Below are 20,046 nucleotides of genomic sequence, written 5' to 3' on the forward strand. Positions count from 1 at the left end.
AGTGATAGTAAGAGCATTGTACTTGACAGAAAAGTTCTCAACACCAAAGTTTGAATGTGTATGACAAGATAATATGATCCTAGAACTATATATTCCATGTGAAAAGACAACTGAAGATAGCTTACATCTAGACTAGGTCAAGCTTCCTTACAATGAATGCGAGCTGGGGAGGTGATTGAGAAGGCACACGCTGGCTATATCTGTGCTGAGGAGCTGGTTTTATATTCCTAGGACATGGTATATCTGAATGATCTAAAGGGAAAATGGGACAGAGATATAGGAGAACTCCAGAAGGCTCTGATTCTACCAGTTCACATGCAGAGTAGTGAACAAGGAGTCTTTCTCTTAAAAAAGGTGGAAAGTGAAGAATAGTACCCAAGATTCTCCTCTGAATGCCACATAGACACATACATTCAGTTACCCGGACACACTCACACCCCCCCACACACTCACACACCCTGACATTCACACAGATACGCATACATATGCATTCTGAAAAGCACATGTTCACACACTCAGGCACTTCCATGCACTCAGATTCATACACAATCTCATGCACACAGACACACAAATTTGCAGGCAAACACATGCATGAACACACACTCTAACATGCATTCAGAAACATACCCTTCACATGTGTGTACCGAGCCACGCACAAACTCACACGCACAAAGATTTTTAAAAGGATAGTAATAATTGAGAAAAAAATGTAAAGCACTTTTAAAGGTAAATAATAAATCTAGCTCTTTGGAAAGTGCAAGAAAAAGCAAATAATTCAGAGGGAAACAAAGGAAGAAATTGATTTGGAGAAACCAATGTTTTATATGTGAGGTGGATACTGGAGAACCTCATGGACCAGTTAGCTTGGCATACATAGCAGTGAGCAAAAAAATCATTTCTGAAATAATATGGATGTCAGAGAAACATTTGAGGTTTATCTCATGTGTGCTATGGCATGTCTGTGTCCACACTGGAACACAATCACATGTGCAAGCACACACACACATTAAAGTCAGTAAAGTGATAAAACATGAGTATTTAAGTCTAAAAATAAATGATTTATGATCATAAAGTACATTGTATATACTCATCTTTGATACAAAATAAATACAAACATTATCTAAGTAGTTTATGAAGAAACAATAGAATGAAACAATTGTCTGTGAAACTGAATAATGAGACAGAGGCATAAAGAGCATATAGATATCTAATAGGACTTAATATCTGCTCAACAAGAGGTTAATTGGGACTGTCTTGGAAACAGAGCCAACTTTCCAAAACTACTAAATCCATGGAATTTAGAAGAGAAGCTACAATCACCACTTTAGTGAACCTCAAAGTCTTCAACTGTATATGTTCTTTCCAAGTTCAGCACATCACACTCACAAGTGTTTAAAACAAACAAACACAAAATCATTTTACAATGATGTTGTGTGTGACCGTGATTTAAAATAAAGATGAAGAGAGAAAATAAACAGCTATCTTGCAAAAATATATTCTTAATATAGTCTGTACATATACACTCAGCAAAATATTGAAGTCATAATCTGCAGTAAGTCATGGGCTCACTTCAAATCAGAAAAACTGTGGTAGACAAAAGATAAACGCAAAGTGGCCCACATGGTTCATAAGGCTCTTACTAAGGACATGTCAAGTGGTTAAAATAAGCATGAATTATATAATTTAAAATTATAGATTTTTGTCAAAGAATTTATTACTTAATATAATAAATTTTATGTAGTTTGACATCATTACACCTTATTTTTCACACAGTGCATCATTTTAGTTCCTTGAGAATAGAAAATTGCTTTTGGTTCATGCACAAAATTAGACAAACTGTCAATAACTTTTCACCTGGGCTTTTATCTCAGCTTCAGATAAAGTAGGTTTGCCATTTGCCCTCTGTTCTGGAAAACTGAATTATTACCAAATCCAACACAAACCACAAATGACAGCTGTATTTAGATACCAAAGGCATTCAGGTCAGAAACTTTTAAATCAAGCTAAGATTTCTAGAGAACTGAATCTCTCTAAGGACTGGTCATGAGTAGGAAGCCATTGGAGTCAACATAGCAGGTACCTCAGAGACTATAGCATGCATATGTGACTGGCAGTGTTGCTGAAAGTGAAAATGAGACCAAAAAGGGAAAATGAAAGAGAATGCAATATTTGCCAACACTTAGGTCTCGGGGAAATTTAGATAGGTTTTAAGCAGAAACAGTTGTCTTTTCTTCCTGCTGTCTCTGTTCCCAACTGAGTACAGAAGCTATGGGCAACACCTGTCACATCAACCTCTGAAAAGAGATGTAAACTGTGCTCCTATTGACATCTTCTGTGTTCAGTGGAGCAGAAGGATCTGTGGAGCACAACTTGCAGAATTACTTGTCTGCATAATGTTTTAAGTAACTAAATACAGTAGGTTATCTTACCAGGAATGTGGCATATACAGCATCACACAGTTTGTGTAGATATTAGGAAGTGCACAGGAGAAGGATCCCTATACCCTATTTTGTAGAAGGAACAATATTTTATCACATTTTAGTGCTGAATTACACACATGCCTCCGGCTGTTTCTTAGTTACATCATTAGGCTGCTGCACAGTGGCTGAAAGAGGGACAGATGGGTTAGACCTGGCTACAGAGTGATTTTGTGCTCAATCACTACCCAGAAAAATTGAAGTCAATAGATGAAAATGAAAACCTCTTACCACATTGTAAGGAGAGCAAAGTCATGAAGAAAAAGATGAAATGGATTAAGGGTACATCTTGGAGAACAGGGCTGGGAAGAGAAGGCTGGAAACACTTACCATAGAGAAATGTGTGTGCTCTCTGATCCTTCAGAGTTTGGAGAGGTTTGAAAAGTGTAAAGGGGTAAGAAGGCACTGATCACCATGTCTCCATCCTGGTATACATTGTCTGTCCATGAGTACAAACACCTTGGTATACCAAAATTGCACTGGAGCATAAGAAGCTTCAGGGTCAAGAAGAAAGAAATCAAAGTCAACATTGTCAGTGTTTCTCTGATCACAAATGGAACTTGCAGTGGTGACAAATGCACACTCTCAGCAGGGAAATGTGTGACCCTTCCTGTGATTTATAAGTGTTGCGGACAGAGGAGGCCTCTCAACTACTTATTCTCTCCACATCAGATTGCTACAGTCCCCTGGAGAAATCTTCAACAGTCTACCCTCAGGCTTCACATCTGAAGACTTCTGTCCAAGTAACAAACACATGTCTGAGGATCTTACTCTCATGACATTTGTTTATTATGTCATCGAAGTCTAAGAATAGCAAATCCACAGGGACAAACCCAAATGAAGTAGATTGGCTATATAACTTGTATTCATAATGTTATGGCACAAACACCATTTGATATGATGCAATTGGATTGTGTCTGGGTATTCCAAGATAGATTAGTAAAGAAATGCCCCACTCTGGAAGGGTTCCTCTGCATAAACAGAGCACAGTGCCCACAGTGTCCAAGAGAGTGAAGGTCAGCTCATATTTAGAGGATACAGTGAAGGCATTTAACATTTATTATAATGACCATTAGTATCTGTAAACATCTCACAGGTGCATATTCTCATCACCTGAAGGCAGAAATAAACACACTCATAAACTCACATATACACATACATATTTAAAGTTTTATATATATATATATATATATCATTATATATTATATATATATATCATTATATATTATATATGTGTGTGTTATAATGTCATGCCTTTTCTGAGCATAACTGACTACTGCTGAATTGAGTCTGAAGTCCACACCACAGTAAAGATTATGTGCCTCAGACTTGTACCTGGTCAAAGCATTTTGGCTAAGGATGTCATATGTTATAGTGAATTTTATTACTGAGTTTTGATAAATAGATAATTTTATGTATAGGTTTATATTAACTTGAATCAATTTACTTTCATCTGTGAGGAAAAAAAAACTCAATTAAGGAAAAAACTCCATAAGATTATATCGAAGGCAGGCATGTAAGGCATTTTATGAATTAATGATTAAAGAGGAAGTTGTTAGCTCATTGTGGTTTGTGTCATCACTGAGCCTCTGGATCTGGGTTCTATGAGAAAGAAGCCTAAGAAAGTCATGAAGAGCAAGTCAGTGAGTAGAACCCCTTGTGTCATCTGTACCAGCTATTGGCTCCAGGTTCTGCCCTGTTTGAGTTCCTGTCCTTGCTTTCTTACTGGTGATCAGTGATATGGAAATATAAGCCAATTAAACCTATCTTTTCTAACTTTATTTTTTGCTCATGGTATTTCATTCATCACAAGCAATAGAAACACCTAAACAAGTTTGTACCAGAAGTGGGGAATTGCTGAGACAGATCTGATTACATCATTTTGGAGGATTGTTGGAAGACTTTGGATCTTTGAGCTAGAAAAGATACAGAGTGTTGAGAACTCAGCTAACAATTCTATAGGAGTTTGGGAGATTAAAAAAATGTTGAAAGGAGTACAAACAATGTAGGCCTTGCTTGTGAAGTTTCAGTGGGAGGCAAACACTACTGGGACTTTTGTGAGAAGAATCTTTAGTTATGTTTAGCCAGGGCTAAAGACACAGATTTGATTAACAAGGTACAAGAATTAATAAAATGAAATCTTTTCTTTGCTGGGATACTTTATGATGGCCAGGTGGAGTAGTGAAATATGTGATGATTAAGAAGAGACCTGCACCCTTGAGGTAAAATATTCTGGAAATTGTTGGTGATTATCAGAACATAGCACCTGTATTGTTGTCATGGCCTAGGTTGTACCTTTGGTTGGCAGCCAAACTTGGCAAGGTAAGAGTTACCTTGGTGGTTTAATGTTTGTATGTTTTAAGTGTTAATGGAAAGGAAATGAATCTTGGCACTGTGTAACAGGGTTTGAGTCCCTAAAGAGTGCCCCCCAAAAGACTACTGTTGAATTTTAGCCAAGGTGCTGCAGCAGGTCCCACTAGTTTTGGCTATACCAGTATTATAGTATAAACTAAATAGGTATCAATGGTATTGTGTACATATTTTAGCTTTCAAAATTCTGCCAAGTGGAATATATATATATATCTGCCATATTTCATTCCTTTCAGTACCTTTTGGTTACTTTCTGCATAAGTGGTGTTTGGTTGTATAAAGAACAAGTAGGACATCTCCTTATAATTTCCTTGGCTTGTTGCCATATAATAGAAAAGTCCTTTTTTAAACCTTTGTTGATGACATATGCTTTTATGAAATTCTGAGGCCTTCAGAACATTTCCAAGCAGTAATTGATTAGTGCATTATCTTGTGCTAAGGACCTGGAAAACCCATATGGGCTTGGATGTGTATTATGTATATGGGATAATCCTGATTATATCTTGAACCTGAATGAATACTGAAATCAATTTGTATCACCTGATATAAATTTAGTGGTTTCAATATGATTAACAACTCTTGCTGCACATTGCAAATCACTAACTATATTTAGAGGGTCTTTAAAATTTCTTATTGCCATGAGAATAGCGTATATCCCGACTTTTTGACAGAATCATGAAGGTTCTGTTCCACTTTACTTAAATTGTATGATTTGTAACCTGCCCTTTCTAATTATTTGTGTCAGTATAGAATTATGGACTCCAGTTATTGATGTGTCACATAAAATGTGAGGAAGGATCCAATTAGTTCTCTTTATAACTAAAGTTCTCTCACTTTTGGGATAGCTGTTACTAATCTCTCCCAAAATATCAGTACAAGCTCTTGGAGAGGGTTCATTGACTTCCCATAATTTGTTAATTTCATCATTAGTAAAAGGTACTAAAATTTCTACTGGATCTATTCCTGCAAATTGACAAAGTATCAATTTCCCTCTTATAATTAATTCAGAGATATTTTTCAAATAAGATTTTAATTTTTTACTCAGTTTGTGTGATAAAAAGATCCATTTTAAGATAAGATTTTCCCTCTGCATTAAAATTTTTAACGGAAAAAAATTGAAGGATAAATGGCCAGAATGCAGTTAAATTTCAGATCTAAACAATCCACATGTGCTTCCTGTAATTTCTATTCACTTAGTGTCAATTTTCTCTCAGCTTCAGCTGATAATTCCCTGGGACGATTTATATGTTTGTTTTCATATAAGGTTTTGATTAAATGAACTATTTGATCAGGTTTTATCGCAGTAGTGAGCCATAGGTTAGAAATGTCTCCTGTCAATCTTTGGAAGTCATTAAGGGTCTGCAATCAATCTCTTCTAATTTGCACTTTTTGTGTTCTAATTTTCTATAAACCTATTTTATAACCTAGGTTATAGGTTATAGGATAGAATCTCCTCTTTGTGTTTTTCCAGAGCAATTTGCAATCCAGAATAAAGATTTTTTTTTACTTCTTTAAACATTCTTTCTAAAGTATCTACATTTGAATCAGATAGCAAAATGTCATCCATGTAATGGTAAACTATAGATTCAGAAAATTGCGCTCTGTTCCTATCACACCCAGCTTGCATCCAGAACCCTTCTTCCTTCTGCCCCCTTCCTTCTTTGGGCACATAACACCACGTAGCTCAGCCTGGGCGCTGGGGGAGAATCCTCAGGGCAAACAGGCAGGTGGGAGTTCCTTTGTTTCACAGGCCTGCCTGCACCAAGCAAGGTAGGTGCTTTGTTTACGAACTACCCAACCAGCACGGAGATCTGAGCTCGGTACCAGGAGAGACATCATTGGGGTGAGTTTGTGACCCGCAGCAGCAGCCCCGGACAGGGAACTCAGAAGTTCCTCACCCCCTCCATCCCTCCTGAGCTTCCTGCAGAGACTCTACTCCCTGCAGACTGCCTCTCGGTTCCTATCCCACCCAGCTTGCATCCAGAACCCTTCTTCCTTCTGCCCCCTTCCTTCTTTGGGAGCATAACACCACCTACCTCAGCCTGTCTGGGCGCTGGGGGCGAATCCTCAGGGCAAACAGGCGGGCGGGAGTTCCTTTGTTTCACTGGCCTGTCTGGGCGCTGGGGGCAAATCCTCAGGGCAAACAGGTGGGCAGGAGTTTCTTTGTTTCACTGACCTACCTGCACCAAGCAAGGTAGGCACTTTGTTTACAAACTACCCAACCAGCACAAAGAGCTGATCTGGCACCAAGAGGGCCATCATTGGGCACGGAGATCTGATATTGTCACAAGGAGAGACATCACTCGAGCACCAGGAGAACCATCAATGGAGAGTACCATCACTGGGAAGGTGCAACAGTAGGCAAGGAGACCTGATCCTGTAAAAGAAGATCCATAGGAGAGCATTCAGAGGAAGAGATCGGAAGGCGACAATGCAAGAATTCACCCAACAATCTGAAAAATAATATGAAACCACCAGAACCCAGCGACCTCACAACAGGAGGACATGAACACCTTAATCATGAAGAAGTAGAAAAAATTGACTTTATGAAAGTGATTGACGCCCTTAAACAGCATGTAAAAAAATGCCCTTATAGAAATGGATGAGAAGTATAACAGAAAGTTTAAAGAATTGAGTAAATCAGTGAATGATACCCTAGGAAACCAAGGAAAAACAATCAAACAGATAAAGGAAACAGTTCAAGTCTTGAAAACTGAAATGGGGCCAAAGAAGAAAACACAAACAGAAGGCTGGCTGGACATGGAAAATCTAGGTAAATGAATAGAGTCTACAGAAACAAGCATAACCAACAGAATACAAGAGATAGAAGAAAGAATCTCAGATTCTGAAGATACCATAGAGAAAATAAACACGCTGATCAAAGAAAACAGCAAGGCCAACAAACTCTCATCACAAAACATTCAGGAAATATGGGACACAATAAAAAGACCAAACCTAAGAATAATAGGAGTAGAAGAAGGGGAAGAAGCACATCTCAACGGTCCAGAAAATATATTTAATAAAATTATAGAAGAAAACTTTCCCAACTTAAAGAAAGATATACCTATGAAGGTTCAAGAAGCATACAGAACACCGAATAGGCTGGATCAAAAAAAAAACATCCCCTTGCCATATAATAATCAAAACACAAAGCATACAGAATAAAGAAAGAATATTAAGAGCTGCAAAGGAAAAAGGCCAAGTTACTTATAAAGGTAATCCTATCAGACTTACACCTGACTTCTCTATGGAAACCATGAAAGCCAGAAGGTCCTGGATTAGATGTACTGCAGAAACTAAGAGACTGTGGATGCAAGCCCAGACTACTATACCCAGCCAAACTTTCGTTCACTATAAATGGAGAAAACAAAATTTTCCAGGATAAAAACAAATTTAAACAATACGTAGCCACAAATCCAGCCTTACAGAAAGTAATAGAAGAAAACTCACTAATCAAGGAGTCCAACAATGACCACAATATGTCAGACATCTAAAGACCCTTCACCAGCAGAACTCGAAGAAAGGAAACACACAAAATTTACTACTAAAAAAATGACCGGAGTTAACAACCACTGGTCATTAATATCACTTAATGTCAATGGACTCAACTCACCTATAAAAAGGCACAGACTAAGAGATTGGATACGAAAACATGATCCAACATTCTGCTGTTTACAAGAAACACACCTCAACCACAAAGACAGACACCTACTCAGAGTAAAGGGTTGGGAAAAGGCTTATCAAGTCAATGGACCTAAGAAACAAGCAGGAGTGGCCATACTAATTTCTAACAAAGTTGACTTCAAACTTAAATCAATCAGAAGAGATGGAGAGGGACATTTTCTACTCATAACAGGAACAATTCATCAGGATGAAGTCTCAATCCTGAATATCTATGCCCCTAATACAAAAGCACCCACGTACGTAAAAGAAACATTGTTAAAACTCAAGGCAGCCATCAAACCGCACACATTAATAGTAGGAGACTTTAACACTCCTCTCTCACCAATGGACAGGTCAATTAGACAGAAACCTAACAGAGAAATAAGAGAATTAATGGAGGTAATGAATCAAATGGACTTAACAGACATCTATAGAACATTCCACCCAAATAGGAAAGAATATACCTTCTTCTCTGCAGCTCATGGAACCTTCTCAAAAATTGACCACATACTCGGTAACAAAGCAAACATCCACAGTTACAAAAAAATATCTGTAACCACCTGTATCTTATCAGATCACCATGGATTAAAGCTAGAATTCAACAACAATGCTACCCCCAGAAAGGCTACAAACTCATGGAAACTGAACAGTCAACTACTGAAACATAACTGGATTAAGGAAGAAATAAAGAAAGAAATTAAAGTCTTCCTTGATTTCAATGAAAATAAAGAAACAACATACTCAAACCTATGAGACACTATGAAAGCAGTCCTGAGAGGAAAGTTCATAGCACTAAGTGCCCACTTAAAGAAAAAAGAGAAAGCACACATTGGAGACTTAACAGCCCACCTGAAAGCTCTAGAAAAAAAAAGAAGCAGACTCACCTAGAAGGAGTAGAAGACTGGAATAATCAAACTAAGGGCTGAAATCAACAAAATAGAAACACAGAAAACAATTGAAAGAATCAATGAAACAAAAAGCTGGTTCCTGGAGAAAATAAACAAGATTGATAAACCCCTATCCAAACTAATCAAACGGCAGAGAGAGAATTTGGAAATAAATAAAATCAGAAATGTAAAGGGGGACATAACCATAGACACACAGGAAATTCAGAGAATCATTAGATCTTACTACAAAAGCCTGTAAACCACAAAACTGGAAAATGTTAAAGAAATGGACACTTTTTTAGAAGAATACCATATACCAAAGTTAAACCAGGACCTGGTAAACAAATTAAATAGACCCGTGTTTCGCGAAGAATTAGAAGCTGTTATCAAAAACCTCCCTTCCAATAAAGTCCAGGACCAGATGGTTTCAATGCGGAATTCTACCAGAACTTCCAAGAAGACCTAATACCTATACTTCTAAATGTATTTCACAATACAGAAACAGAAGAGTCATTGCCAAATTCCTTTTATGAAGCTGCAGTAACTCTGATACCAAAACCACACAAAGACTCAACCAAGAAAGAGAATTACAGGCCAATCTCACTCATGAACATCAACGCAAAAATCCTCAACAAAATACTGGCAAACCGAATCCAAGAACACATTAGAAAAATTATCCAGTGGCTGCGGAAGCAGCCCTGGACAGGGAACTCTGAAGTCCCTCAACCCCCACCCTATACTCCCTGGGCTCCTTGCAGGGGCTCTACACCCCGCATACTGCCTCTCTCCTCTTGTCCCACCCCGCTTGCATCCAGAACCCTTCTCCCTTCTGCCCCCTTTCCTCTTTGGGCACATGACACCACCCAGCTCAGTCTGTCTGGCGCTGGGGGCAAATCCACAAGGCAAGTAGGCAGGGGAGACCTCCTTTGTTTCACTGGCCTGCCTGCAGCAAGTAAGGTAGGCGCTTTGTTTACGAACTAACGAACCTGCACGGAGACCTGATCTCGGCACCAGGAGAGACAGCAGTGTGGTGAGTTTGTGTCCGGCTGCGGAAGCAGCCCTGGACAGGGAACTCTGAAGTTCCTCATCCCCCACCCTATACTCCCTGGGCTCCTTGCAGGGTCTCTACACCCCACATACTGCCTCTCTCCTCTTGTCCAACCCCGCTTGCATCCAGAACCCTTCTCCCTTCTGCCCCCTTTCCTCTTTGGGCACATAACACCACCCAGCTCAGTCTGTCTGGCGCTGGGGGCAAATCCACAAGGCAAGTAGGCAGGGGAGACCTCCTTTGTTTCACTGGCCTGCCTGCAGCAAGTAAGGTAGGTGCTTTGTTTACGAACTACCCAACCTGCAGGGAGACCTGATCTTGGCACCAGGAGAGACAGCAGTGTGGTGAGTTTGTGTCCGGCTGCGGAAGCAGCCCTGGACAGGGAACTCTGAAGTCCCTCATCCCCCACCCTATACTCCCTTGGCTCCTTGCAGGGGCTCTACACCCCGCATACTGCCTCTCTCCTCTTGTCCCACCCCGCTTGCATCCAGAACCATTCTCCCTTCTGCCCCCTTTCCTCTTTGGGCACATAACACCACCCAGCTCAGTCTGTCTGGCGCTGGGGGCAAATCCACAAGGCAAGTAGGCAGGGGAGACCTCCTTTGTTTCACTGGCCTGCCTGCAGCAAGTAAGGTAGGCGCTTTGTTTACGAACTACCCAACCTGCACGGAGACCTGATCTTGGCACCAGGAGAGACAGCAGTGTGGTGAGTTTGTGACCGGCTGCGGAAGCAGCCCTGGACAGGGAACTCTGAAGTCCCTCATCCCCACCCCATACTCCCTCGGCTCCTTGCAGGGGCTCTACACCCCGCATACTGCCTCTCTCTTCTTGTCCCACCCAGCTTGCATCCAGAACCCTTCTACCTTCTGCCCCCTTTCCTCTTTGGGCACAAAACACCATCCAGCTCAGTCTGTCTGGCGCTGGGGGCAAATCCTCAGGGCAAGTAGGCAGGGGAGACCTCCTTTGGTTCACTGGCCTGCCTGCAGCAAGCAAGGTAGGCGTTTTGTTTACGAACTACCCAACCTGCATGGAGATCTGATATTGGTACCAGGAGAGACATCACTGGAGCACCAGGAGAGCTATCACTGCAGAGTGCCATCACTGGGAAGGTACAACAGTAGGCAAGAAGACCTGATCCGGTAAAAGAAGATCCATAGGGGAGCATTCGGAGAAAGAGATGGGCAGGCACCAATGCAAGAATTCACCCAACAATCTGAAAAACTATATGAAACCACCAGGACCCAGCGACCTCACAACAGGAGGACATGAACACCTTAATCATGAAGAAGTAGATAAAATTGACTTTATGAAAGTGATTGATGCCCTAAAACAGCATGTAAAAAATGCCCTTATAGAAATGGATGAGAAGTATAACAGAAAGTTTGAAGAATTGAGTAAATCAGTGAATGATACCCTAGAAACCAAGGAAAAACAATCAAACAGATAATGGAAAAAGTTCAAGACGTAAAAACTGAAATGGGGCCAAAGAAGAAAACACAAACAGAAGGCCAGCTGGACAGGGAAATTCTAGGTAAACGATTAGAGACTACAGAAGCAAGCATAACCAACAGAATACAAGAGATAGAAGAAAGAATCTCAGATTCTGAAGATACCATAGAGAAAATAAACACGCTGATCAAAGAAAACAGCAAGGCCAACAAATTCTCATCACAAAACATTCAGGAAATATGGGACACAATAAAAAGACCAAACCTAAGAATAATAGGAATAGAAGAAGGAGAAGAAGCGCAGCTCAATGGTCCAGAAAATATATTTAATAAAATTATAGAAGAAAACTTTCCCAACCTAAAGAAAGATACACCTATGAAGGTTCAAGAAGCATACAGAACACCGAATAGGCTGGATCAAAATAAAACATCCTCTCGCCATATAATAATCAAAACACAAAGCATACAGAATAAAGAAAGAATACTAAGAGCAGCAAAGGAAAAAGGCCAAGTTACTTATAAAGGTAAACCTATCAGACTTACACCTGACTTCTCTATGGAAACCATGAAAGCCAGAAGGTCCTGGATAGATGTACTGCAGAAACTAAGAGACCATGGATGCAAGCCCAGACTACTATACCCAGCCAAGTTTTCGTTCACTATAAATGGAGAAAACAAAATTTTCCAGGATAAAAACAAATTTAAACAATACGTAGCCACAAATCCAGCCTTACAGAAAGTAATAGAAGGAAAGTCACTAACCAAGGAGTCCAACAATGACCACAATATCTCAGACAACTAGAGACCCTTCACCAGTGCAACACAAAGAAGGGGAACACACAAAATTTACTACTAAAAAAATGACCGGAGTTAACAACCACTGGTCATTAATATCACGTAATGTCAATGGACTCAACTCTCCTATAAAAAGGCACTGATTAAGAGATTGGATATGAAAACAGGATCCAACATTCTGCTGTTTACAAGAAACACACCTCAACCACAAAGACAGGCACCTACTCAGAGTAAAGGGTTGGGATAAGGCTTATCAAGTAAATGGACCTAAGAAACAAGCAGGTGTGGCCATACTAATTTCTAACAAAGTTGACTTCAAACTTAAATCAATCAAAAGAGATGGAAAGGGACATTTTCTACTCATAACAGGAACAATTCATCAGGATGAAGTCTCAATCCTGAATATCTATGCCCCAAATATAAAAGCACCCACGTACGTAAAAGAAACATTGTTAAAACTCAAGGCAGCCATCAAACCGCACACATTAATAGTAGGAGACTTTAATACTCCTCTCTCACCAATGGACAGGTCAAGTAGACAGAAACCTAACAGAGAAAAAAGAGAATTATTGGAGGTAATGAATCAAATGGACTTAACAGACATCTATAGAATATTCCACCCAAATAGGAAAGAATATACCTTCTTCTCTGCAGCTCATGGAACCTTCTCAAAAATCGACCACATACTCGGTAACAAAGCAAACATCCACAATTACAAAAAGATATTAATAACCACCTGTATCTTATCAGATCACCATGGATTAAAGCTAGAATTCAGCAACAATGCTACCCCCAGAAAGGCTACAAACTCATGGAAACTGAACAGTCAACTACTGAACCATACCTGGATTAAGGAAGAAATAAAGAAAGAAATTAAAGTCTTCCTTGAAGACAATGAAAATAAAGAAACAACGTACTCAAAACTATGGGACACTATGAAAGCAGTCCTGAGAGGAAGGTTCATAGCACTAACTGCCCACTTAAAGAAAACAGAGAAAGCACACATTGGAGACTTAACAGCCCATCTGAAAGCTCTAGAAAAAAAGAAGCAGACTCACCTAGAAGGGGTAGAAGACTGGAAATAATCAAACTGAGGGCTGAAATCAACAAAATAGAAACACAGAAAACAATTGAAAGAATCAATGAATCAAAAAGCTGGTTAATGGAGAAAATCAACAAGATTGATAAACCCCTATCCAAACTAATCAAACGGCAGAGAGAGAATTTGCAAATTAATAAGATCAGAAATGAAAAGGGAGACATAACCACAGACACAGAGGAAATTCAGAGAATCATTAGATCTTACAACAAAAGCCTTTATGCCACAAAACTGGAAAATGTAAAAGAAATGGACACTTTTTTAGATAAATACCATATACCAAAGTTAAACCAGGACCAGGTGAACAACCTAAATAGACCTGTTAGTCGTGAAGAATTAGAAGCTGTTATCAAAAGCCTCCCTTCCAAAAAAAGTCCAGGACCAGATGGTTTCAATGTGGAATTCTACCAGAACTTCCAAGAAGACCTAATACCTATACTCCTTAATGTATTTCACAATATAGAAACAGAAGAGTCATTGCCAAATTCCTTTTATGAAGCTACAGTAATTCTGATACCAAAACCACACAAAGACCCAACCAAGAAAGAGAATTACAGGCCAATCTCACTCATGAACATCGACGCAAAAATCCTCAACAAAATTCTGGCAAACCGAATCCAAGAACACATTAGAAAAATTATCCATTATGATCAAGTAGGCTTCATCCCAGAGTAGCAGGGCTGGTTTAACATACGCAAATCTATCAATGTAATCCATCATATAAATAAACTAAAAGAAAAAAACCATATGATCGTTTCATTAGATGCTGAAAAAGCATTTGACAAAATTCAACATCACTTTATGATAAAAGTCTTGGAGAGATTAGGGATACAGGGGTCTTACCTAAATTTAATTAAAGCTATATACAGCAAGCCGACAGCTAATATCAAATTAAATGGAGAAAAACTTAAAGCCATCCCACTAAAATCAGGAACACGCCAAGGCTGTCCACTCTCTCGATACCTCTTCAATATAGTTCTCGAAGTTTTAGCAATAGCAATAAGACAACATAAGGGGATAAAGGGGATTCAAATTGGAAAGGAAGAAGTTAAACTTGCATTATTTGCAGATGATATGATAGTGTACATGAGCGACCCCAAAAACTCCACCAAAGAACTCCTACAGCTGATAAACGCCTTTAGTAATGTGGCAGGATACAAGATCAACTCCAAAAAATCAGTGGCGCTCTTATATACAAAGGATATGGAAGCAGAGAGGGAAATAAGAGAATCATCACCTTTCACGATAGCCACAAAAAGCATAAAATATCTTGGGGTAACTCTAACCAAGGAAGTGAAAGATCTATTTGACAAGAACTTTAAGGCATTGAAGAAAGAAATTGAAGAGGATACCAGAAAATGGAAGGATCTCCCTTGCTCTTGGATTGGGAGGATCAACATAGTAAAAATGGCAATTCTACCAAGGGCAATTTATAGATTCAATGCAATCCCCATTAAAATCCCATCAAAATTCTTCACAGATCTTGAAAGGACAATAATCAACTTTATATGGAGAAACAAAAAACCCAGGATAGCCAAAACAATCTTATACAATAAAGGAACTTCTGGAGGCATTACCATCCCTGACTTCAAACTCTATTACAGAGCTACAGTAATGAAAACAGCGTGGTACTGGCATAAAAACAGAGCAGTCGACCAATGGAATTGTATAGAAGACCCGGATTTTAACCCACAAACCTATGAACAACTGATTTTCGATAAAGGAGCTAAAAGTATACAATGGAAGAAAGAAAGCATCTTCAACAAATGGTGCTGGCACAATTGGATGTCAACCTGTAGAAGAATGAAAATAGACCCATATCTATCACCATGCACAAAACTCAAGTCCAAATGGATCAAAGACCTCAATATCAATCTGAACTTACTGAACCTGATAGAAGAGAAAATGGGAAGTACCCTACAACATATGGGCACAGGAGATCGCTTCCTATGTATAACCCCAGCAGCACAGACATTAAGGGCAACATTGAATAAATGGGACCTCCTGAAACTGAGAAGCTTCTGTAAAGCAAAGGACACTGTCATTAAGACAAAAAGGCAGCCTACTGACTGGGAGAAGATCTTCACCAACCCTGCAACAGACAAAGGTCTGATCTCCAAAATATATAAAGAACTCAAGAAACTAGACTTTAAAAGGATAATTAACCCAATTAAAAAATGGGGCACTGAACTGAACAGAGAATTCTCAACAGAAGAAGTTCAAATGGCCAAAAGATACGTAAGGTCATGCTCAACCTCCTTAGCGATCAGAGAAATGCAAATCAAAACAACTTTGAGATATCATCTTACACCTGTCAGAATGGCTAAAATCAAAAACACCAAGGATAGCCTTTGCTGGAGAGGTTGTGGAGAAAGGGGTACCCTCATCCATTGCTGGTAGGACTGCAAACTTGTGCAACCACTTTGGAAATCAGTGTGGCGGTTTCTCAAAAAAATTGGGATCAACCTACCCCTGGACCAAGCAATACCACTCCTGGGAATATACCCAAGAGATGCCCTATCATATTACAAAAGCATTTGTCCAACTATGTTCATAGCAGCATTATTTGTAATAGCCAGAACCTGGAAGCAACCTAGATGCCCTTCAATGGAAGAATGGATGAAGAAAGTGTGGAATATATACACATTAGAGTACTACTCTGCGGTAAAAAACAATGACTTCTCGAATTTTGCATGCAAATGGATGGAAATAGAAAATACTATCCTGAGTGAGGTAACCCAGACCCAAAAAGAAGATCATGGGATGTACTCACTCATAATTATTTTCTAGCCATGGATAGGGGCCACTGAGTCTATAATTTGTGATCCTAAAGAAGCTAAACAAGAGGGTAAACCCAAGGAAAAACATATAGATATCCTCCCACCTATGGGAAATAGACATGATTGATGGGCAAAAAATTGGAATCTTGGGGGTGGGGTGGGATGGGGATGAGGGGTGATGGGGAGAGAAAAGTGTGAAGGAGAGGAGGAGGGGAACTGGGGTAATCGGGGTGATTGGGGATAAAGGAAGGTTGGATAGGGGAGCAGGGAAACTCATACCTTAGTTAAGGGAGCCACCTAAGGGTTGGCAAGAGACTTGAACTTGGAGTGGCTACCAGATGCCCAGGGCAATGTCCCCAGTTAGTTCATTGGGGCACCTGAGGATAGGGAGCCTGAAATGAACCTATCCTATAATCATACTGATGAATATCTTGCATATCGCCATAGAACCTTCATCTAGCGATGGATGGAGATAGAGACAGAGACCCACACTGGAGCACCGGACTGAGCTCCCAAGGTTATAATGAGGAGCAAAAGGAAAAAGAACATGAACAAGGAAGTCAGGACCATGAGGGGTGCACCCAACCACTGAGACAGTGGGGCCGATCTATTGGGAGCTCACCAAGGCCAGCTGGACTGCTACTGAAAAAACATGGGATAAAACCGGACTCTCTGAATGTGGCGGACAATGAGAGCTGATGAGAGGCCAAGGAGAATGGCACGATAACTTTCATCTGGCGATGGATTGAGAGAGAGACAGAGACCCAATTTGGAGCAACGGTCTGAGCTCTTAAGGTCCAAATGAGGAGCAGAAGGAGGGAGAACGTGAGCAAGGAAATCAGGACCATGAGGCGTGCACCCACCCACTGTGACAGTGGAACTGATCTATTGGGAGTTCTCCAAGGCCAGCTGGACTGGGACCAAATAAGCATGGGTTGAACCTGGACTCTCTGAACATGGCGGACAATGAAGGCTGATGAGAAGCCAAGGACAATGGCACTAGGTTTCGATCCTAATACATGAACTGGCTTTGTGGGAGCTTAGCCTGTTTGGATGCTCACCTTCCTGGACCTAGATAGAAGTGGAAGCACCTTGGTCATCCTGTAGGGCAGGGAATTTGGACTGCTCTTCAGTATCGAGAGGGAGGGGGAATGGACTGGGGGGAGGAGAAGAGGAGTGGGGATGGGGGCGGGAAGCGGGGGGAGTGGGCAATATGTGGGAGGAGGGGGAGGGAAATGGGAAACGGGGAGCAGTTGGAAATTTTAATTAAAAAAGAATAAAAAAAATGGAAAAAAAAAGAAAAAGAAAAATTATCCATTATGATCAAGTAAGCTTCATCCCAGAGATGCAGGGCTGGTTTAACATACACAAATCTATCAATGGGATCCATCATATAAATAAACTGAAAGAAAAAAACCATATGATAGTTTCATTAGATGCTGAAAAAGCATTCGACAAAATTCAACATCCCTTTATGATAAAAGTCTTGGAGAGATTAGGGATACAAGGGTCATACCTAAATATAATTAAAGCTATTTACAGCAAGCCGACAGATAACATCAAATTAAACAGAGAGAAACTTAAAGTCATCCCACTAAAATCAGGAACACACCAAGGCTGTCCACTCTCCCCATACCTCTTCAATATAGTTCTTGAAGTCTTAGCAATAGCAATAAGACAACATAAGGGGATCAAGGGGATTCGAATTGGAAAGGAAGAAGTTAAACTTGCATTATTTCCAGATGATATGATAGTGTACTTAAGCGACGCCAAAAACTCCACCAAAGAACCTCTACAGCTGATAAATACCTTTAGTAATGTGGCAGGATACAAGATCAACTCCAAAAAATCAGTCGCCCTCTTATACACAAAGGATATGGAAGCAGAGAGGGAAATAAGAGAATCATCACCTTTAATGATAGCCACAAACAGCATAAAATATCTTGGGGTAACTCTAACCAAGGAAGTGAAAGATCTATTTGACAAGAACTTTAAGGCATTGAAGAAAGAAATTGAAGAGGATACCAGAAAATGGAAGGATCTCCCTTGCTCTTGGATTGGGAGGATCAACATAGTAAAAGTGGCAATTCTACCAAAGGCAATCTATAGATTCAATGCAATCCCCATCAAGGTCCCATAAAAATTCTTCACAGATCTTGAGAGGACAATAATCAACTTTATATGGAAAACCAAAAAACCCAGGATAGCGAAAACAATCCTATACAATAAAGGAACTTCTGGAGGCATTACCATCCCTGACTTCAAACTCTATTACAGAGCTACAGTAATGAAAACAGCGTGGTACTGGCATAAAAACAGAGAATTCGACCAATGGAATCGTATAGAAGACTCGGATTTTAACCCACAAACCTATGAACACCTCATTTTCAATAAAGGAGCTAAAAGTGTACAATGGAAGAAAGAAAGCATCTTCAACAAATGGGGCTGGCACAACTGGATGTCAACCTGTAGAAGAATGAAAATAGACCCATATCTATCACCATGCACAAAACTCAAGTCCAAATGGATCAAAGACCTCAATATCAATCTGAACACACTCAACCTGATAGAAGAGAAAATGGGAAGTACCCTACAACATATGGGCACAGGAGATCGCTTCCTTTGTATAACCCCAGCAGCACAGACATTAAGGGCAACATTGAATAAATGGGACCTCCTGAAACTGAGAAGCTTCTGTAAAGCAAAGGACACTGTCACTAAGACAAAAAGGCAGCCTACTGACTGGGAGAAGATCTTCACCAACCCTGCAACAGACAAAGGTCTGATCTCCAAAATATATAAAGAACTCAAGAAACTAGACGTTAAAATGATAATTAACCCAATTAAAAAATGGGGCACTGAACTGAACAGAGAATTCTCAACAGAAGAAGTTCAAATGGCCAAAAGATACTTAAGGTCATGCTCAACCTCCTTAGCGATCAGAGAAAGGCAAATCAAAACAACTTTGAGGTATCATCTTACACCTGTCAGAATGGCTAAAATCAAAAACACCAATGATAGCCTTTGCTGGAGAGGTTGTGAAGAAAGGGGTACCCTCATCCATTGCTGGTGGGACTGCAAACTTGTGCAACCACTTTGGAAATCAGTGTGGCAGTTTCTCAGAAAAATTGGGATCAACCTACCCCTGGACCCAGCAATACCACTCTTGGGAATATACCCAAGAGATGCCCTATCATATGACAAAAGCATTTGTTCAACTATGTTCATAGCAGCATTATTTGTAATAGCCAGAACCTGGAAGCATCCTAGGTGTCCTTCAATGGAAGAATGGATGAAGAAAGTGTGGAATATATACACATTAGAGTACTACTCTGCGGTAAAAAACAATGACTTCTCGAATTGTGCATGCACATGGATGGAAATAGAAAATACTATCCTGAGTGAGGTAACCCAGATCCAAAAAGAAGATCATGGGATGTACTCACTCATAATTATTTTCTAGCCATGGATAGGGGGCC

The 20,046-nt window shown here is 40.0% G+C and overlaps 1 protein-coding gene across 1 annotated transcript in view; it reads right to left on the reverse strand.

Annotated features, from left to right (window-relative positions):
- LOC130875597 (vomeronasal type-2 receptor 116-like) overlaps window positions 1-20,046 on the reverse strand; it is a 68,537-nt gene that overhangs the window by 33,799 nt on the left and 14,692 nt on the right. Inside the window, exon 2 of the mRNA XM_057771618.1 lies at window positions 2,808-3,020. Within this exon, the coding sequence (XP_057627601.1) occupies window positions 2,808-3,020 (213 nt within the window). The remainder of the gene's footprint in view (window positions 1-2,807; window positions 3,021-20,046) is intronic.

The sequence above is a fragment of the Chionomys nivalis genome, chromosome 6 (genome assembly GCF_950005125.1).
Source record: "Chionomys nivalis chromosome 6, mChiNiv1.1, whole genome shotgun sequence".
NCBI classification, from domain to species: domain Eukaryota; kingdom Metazoa; phylum Chordata; class Mammalia; order Rodentia; family Cricetidae; genus Chionomys; species Chionomys nivalis.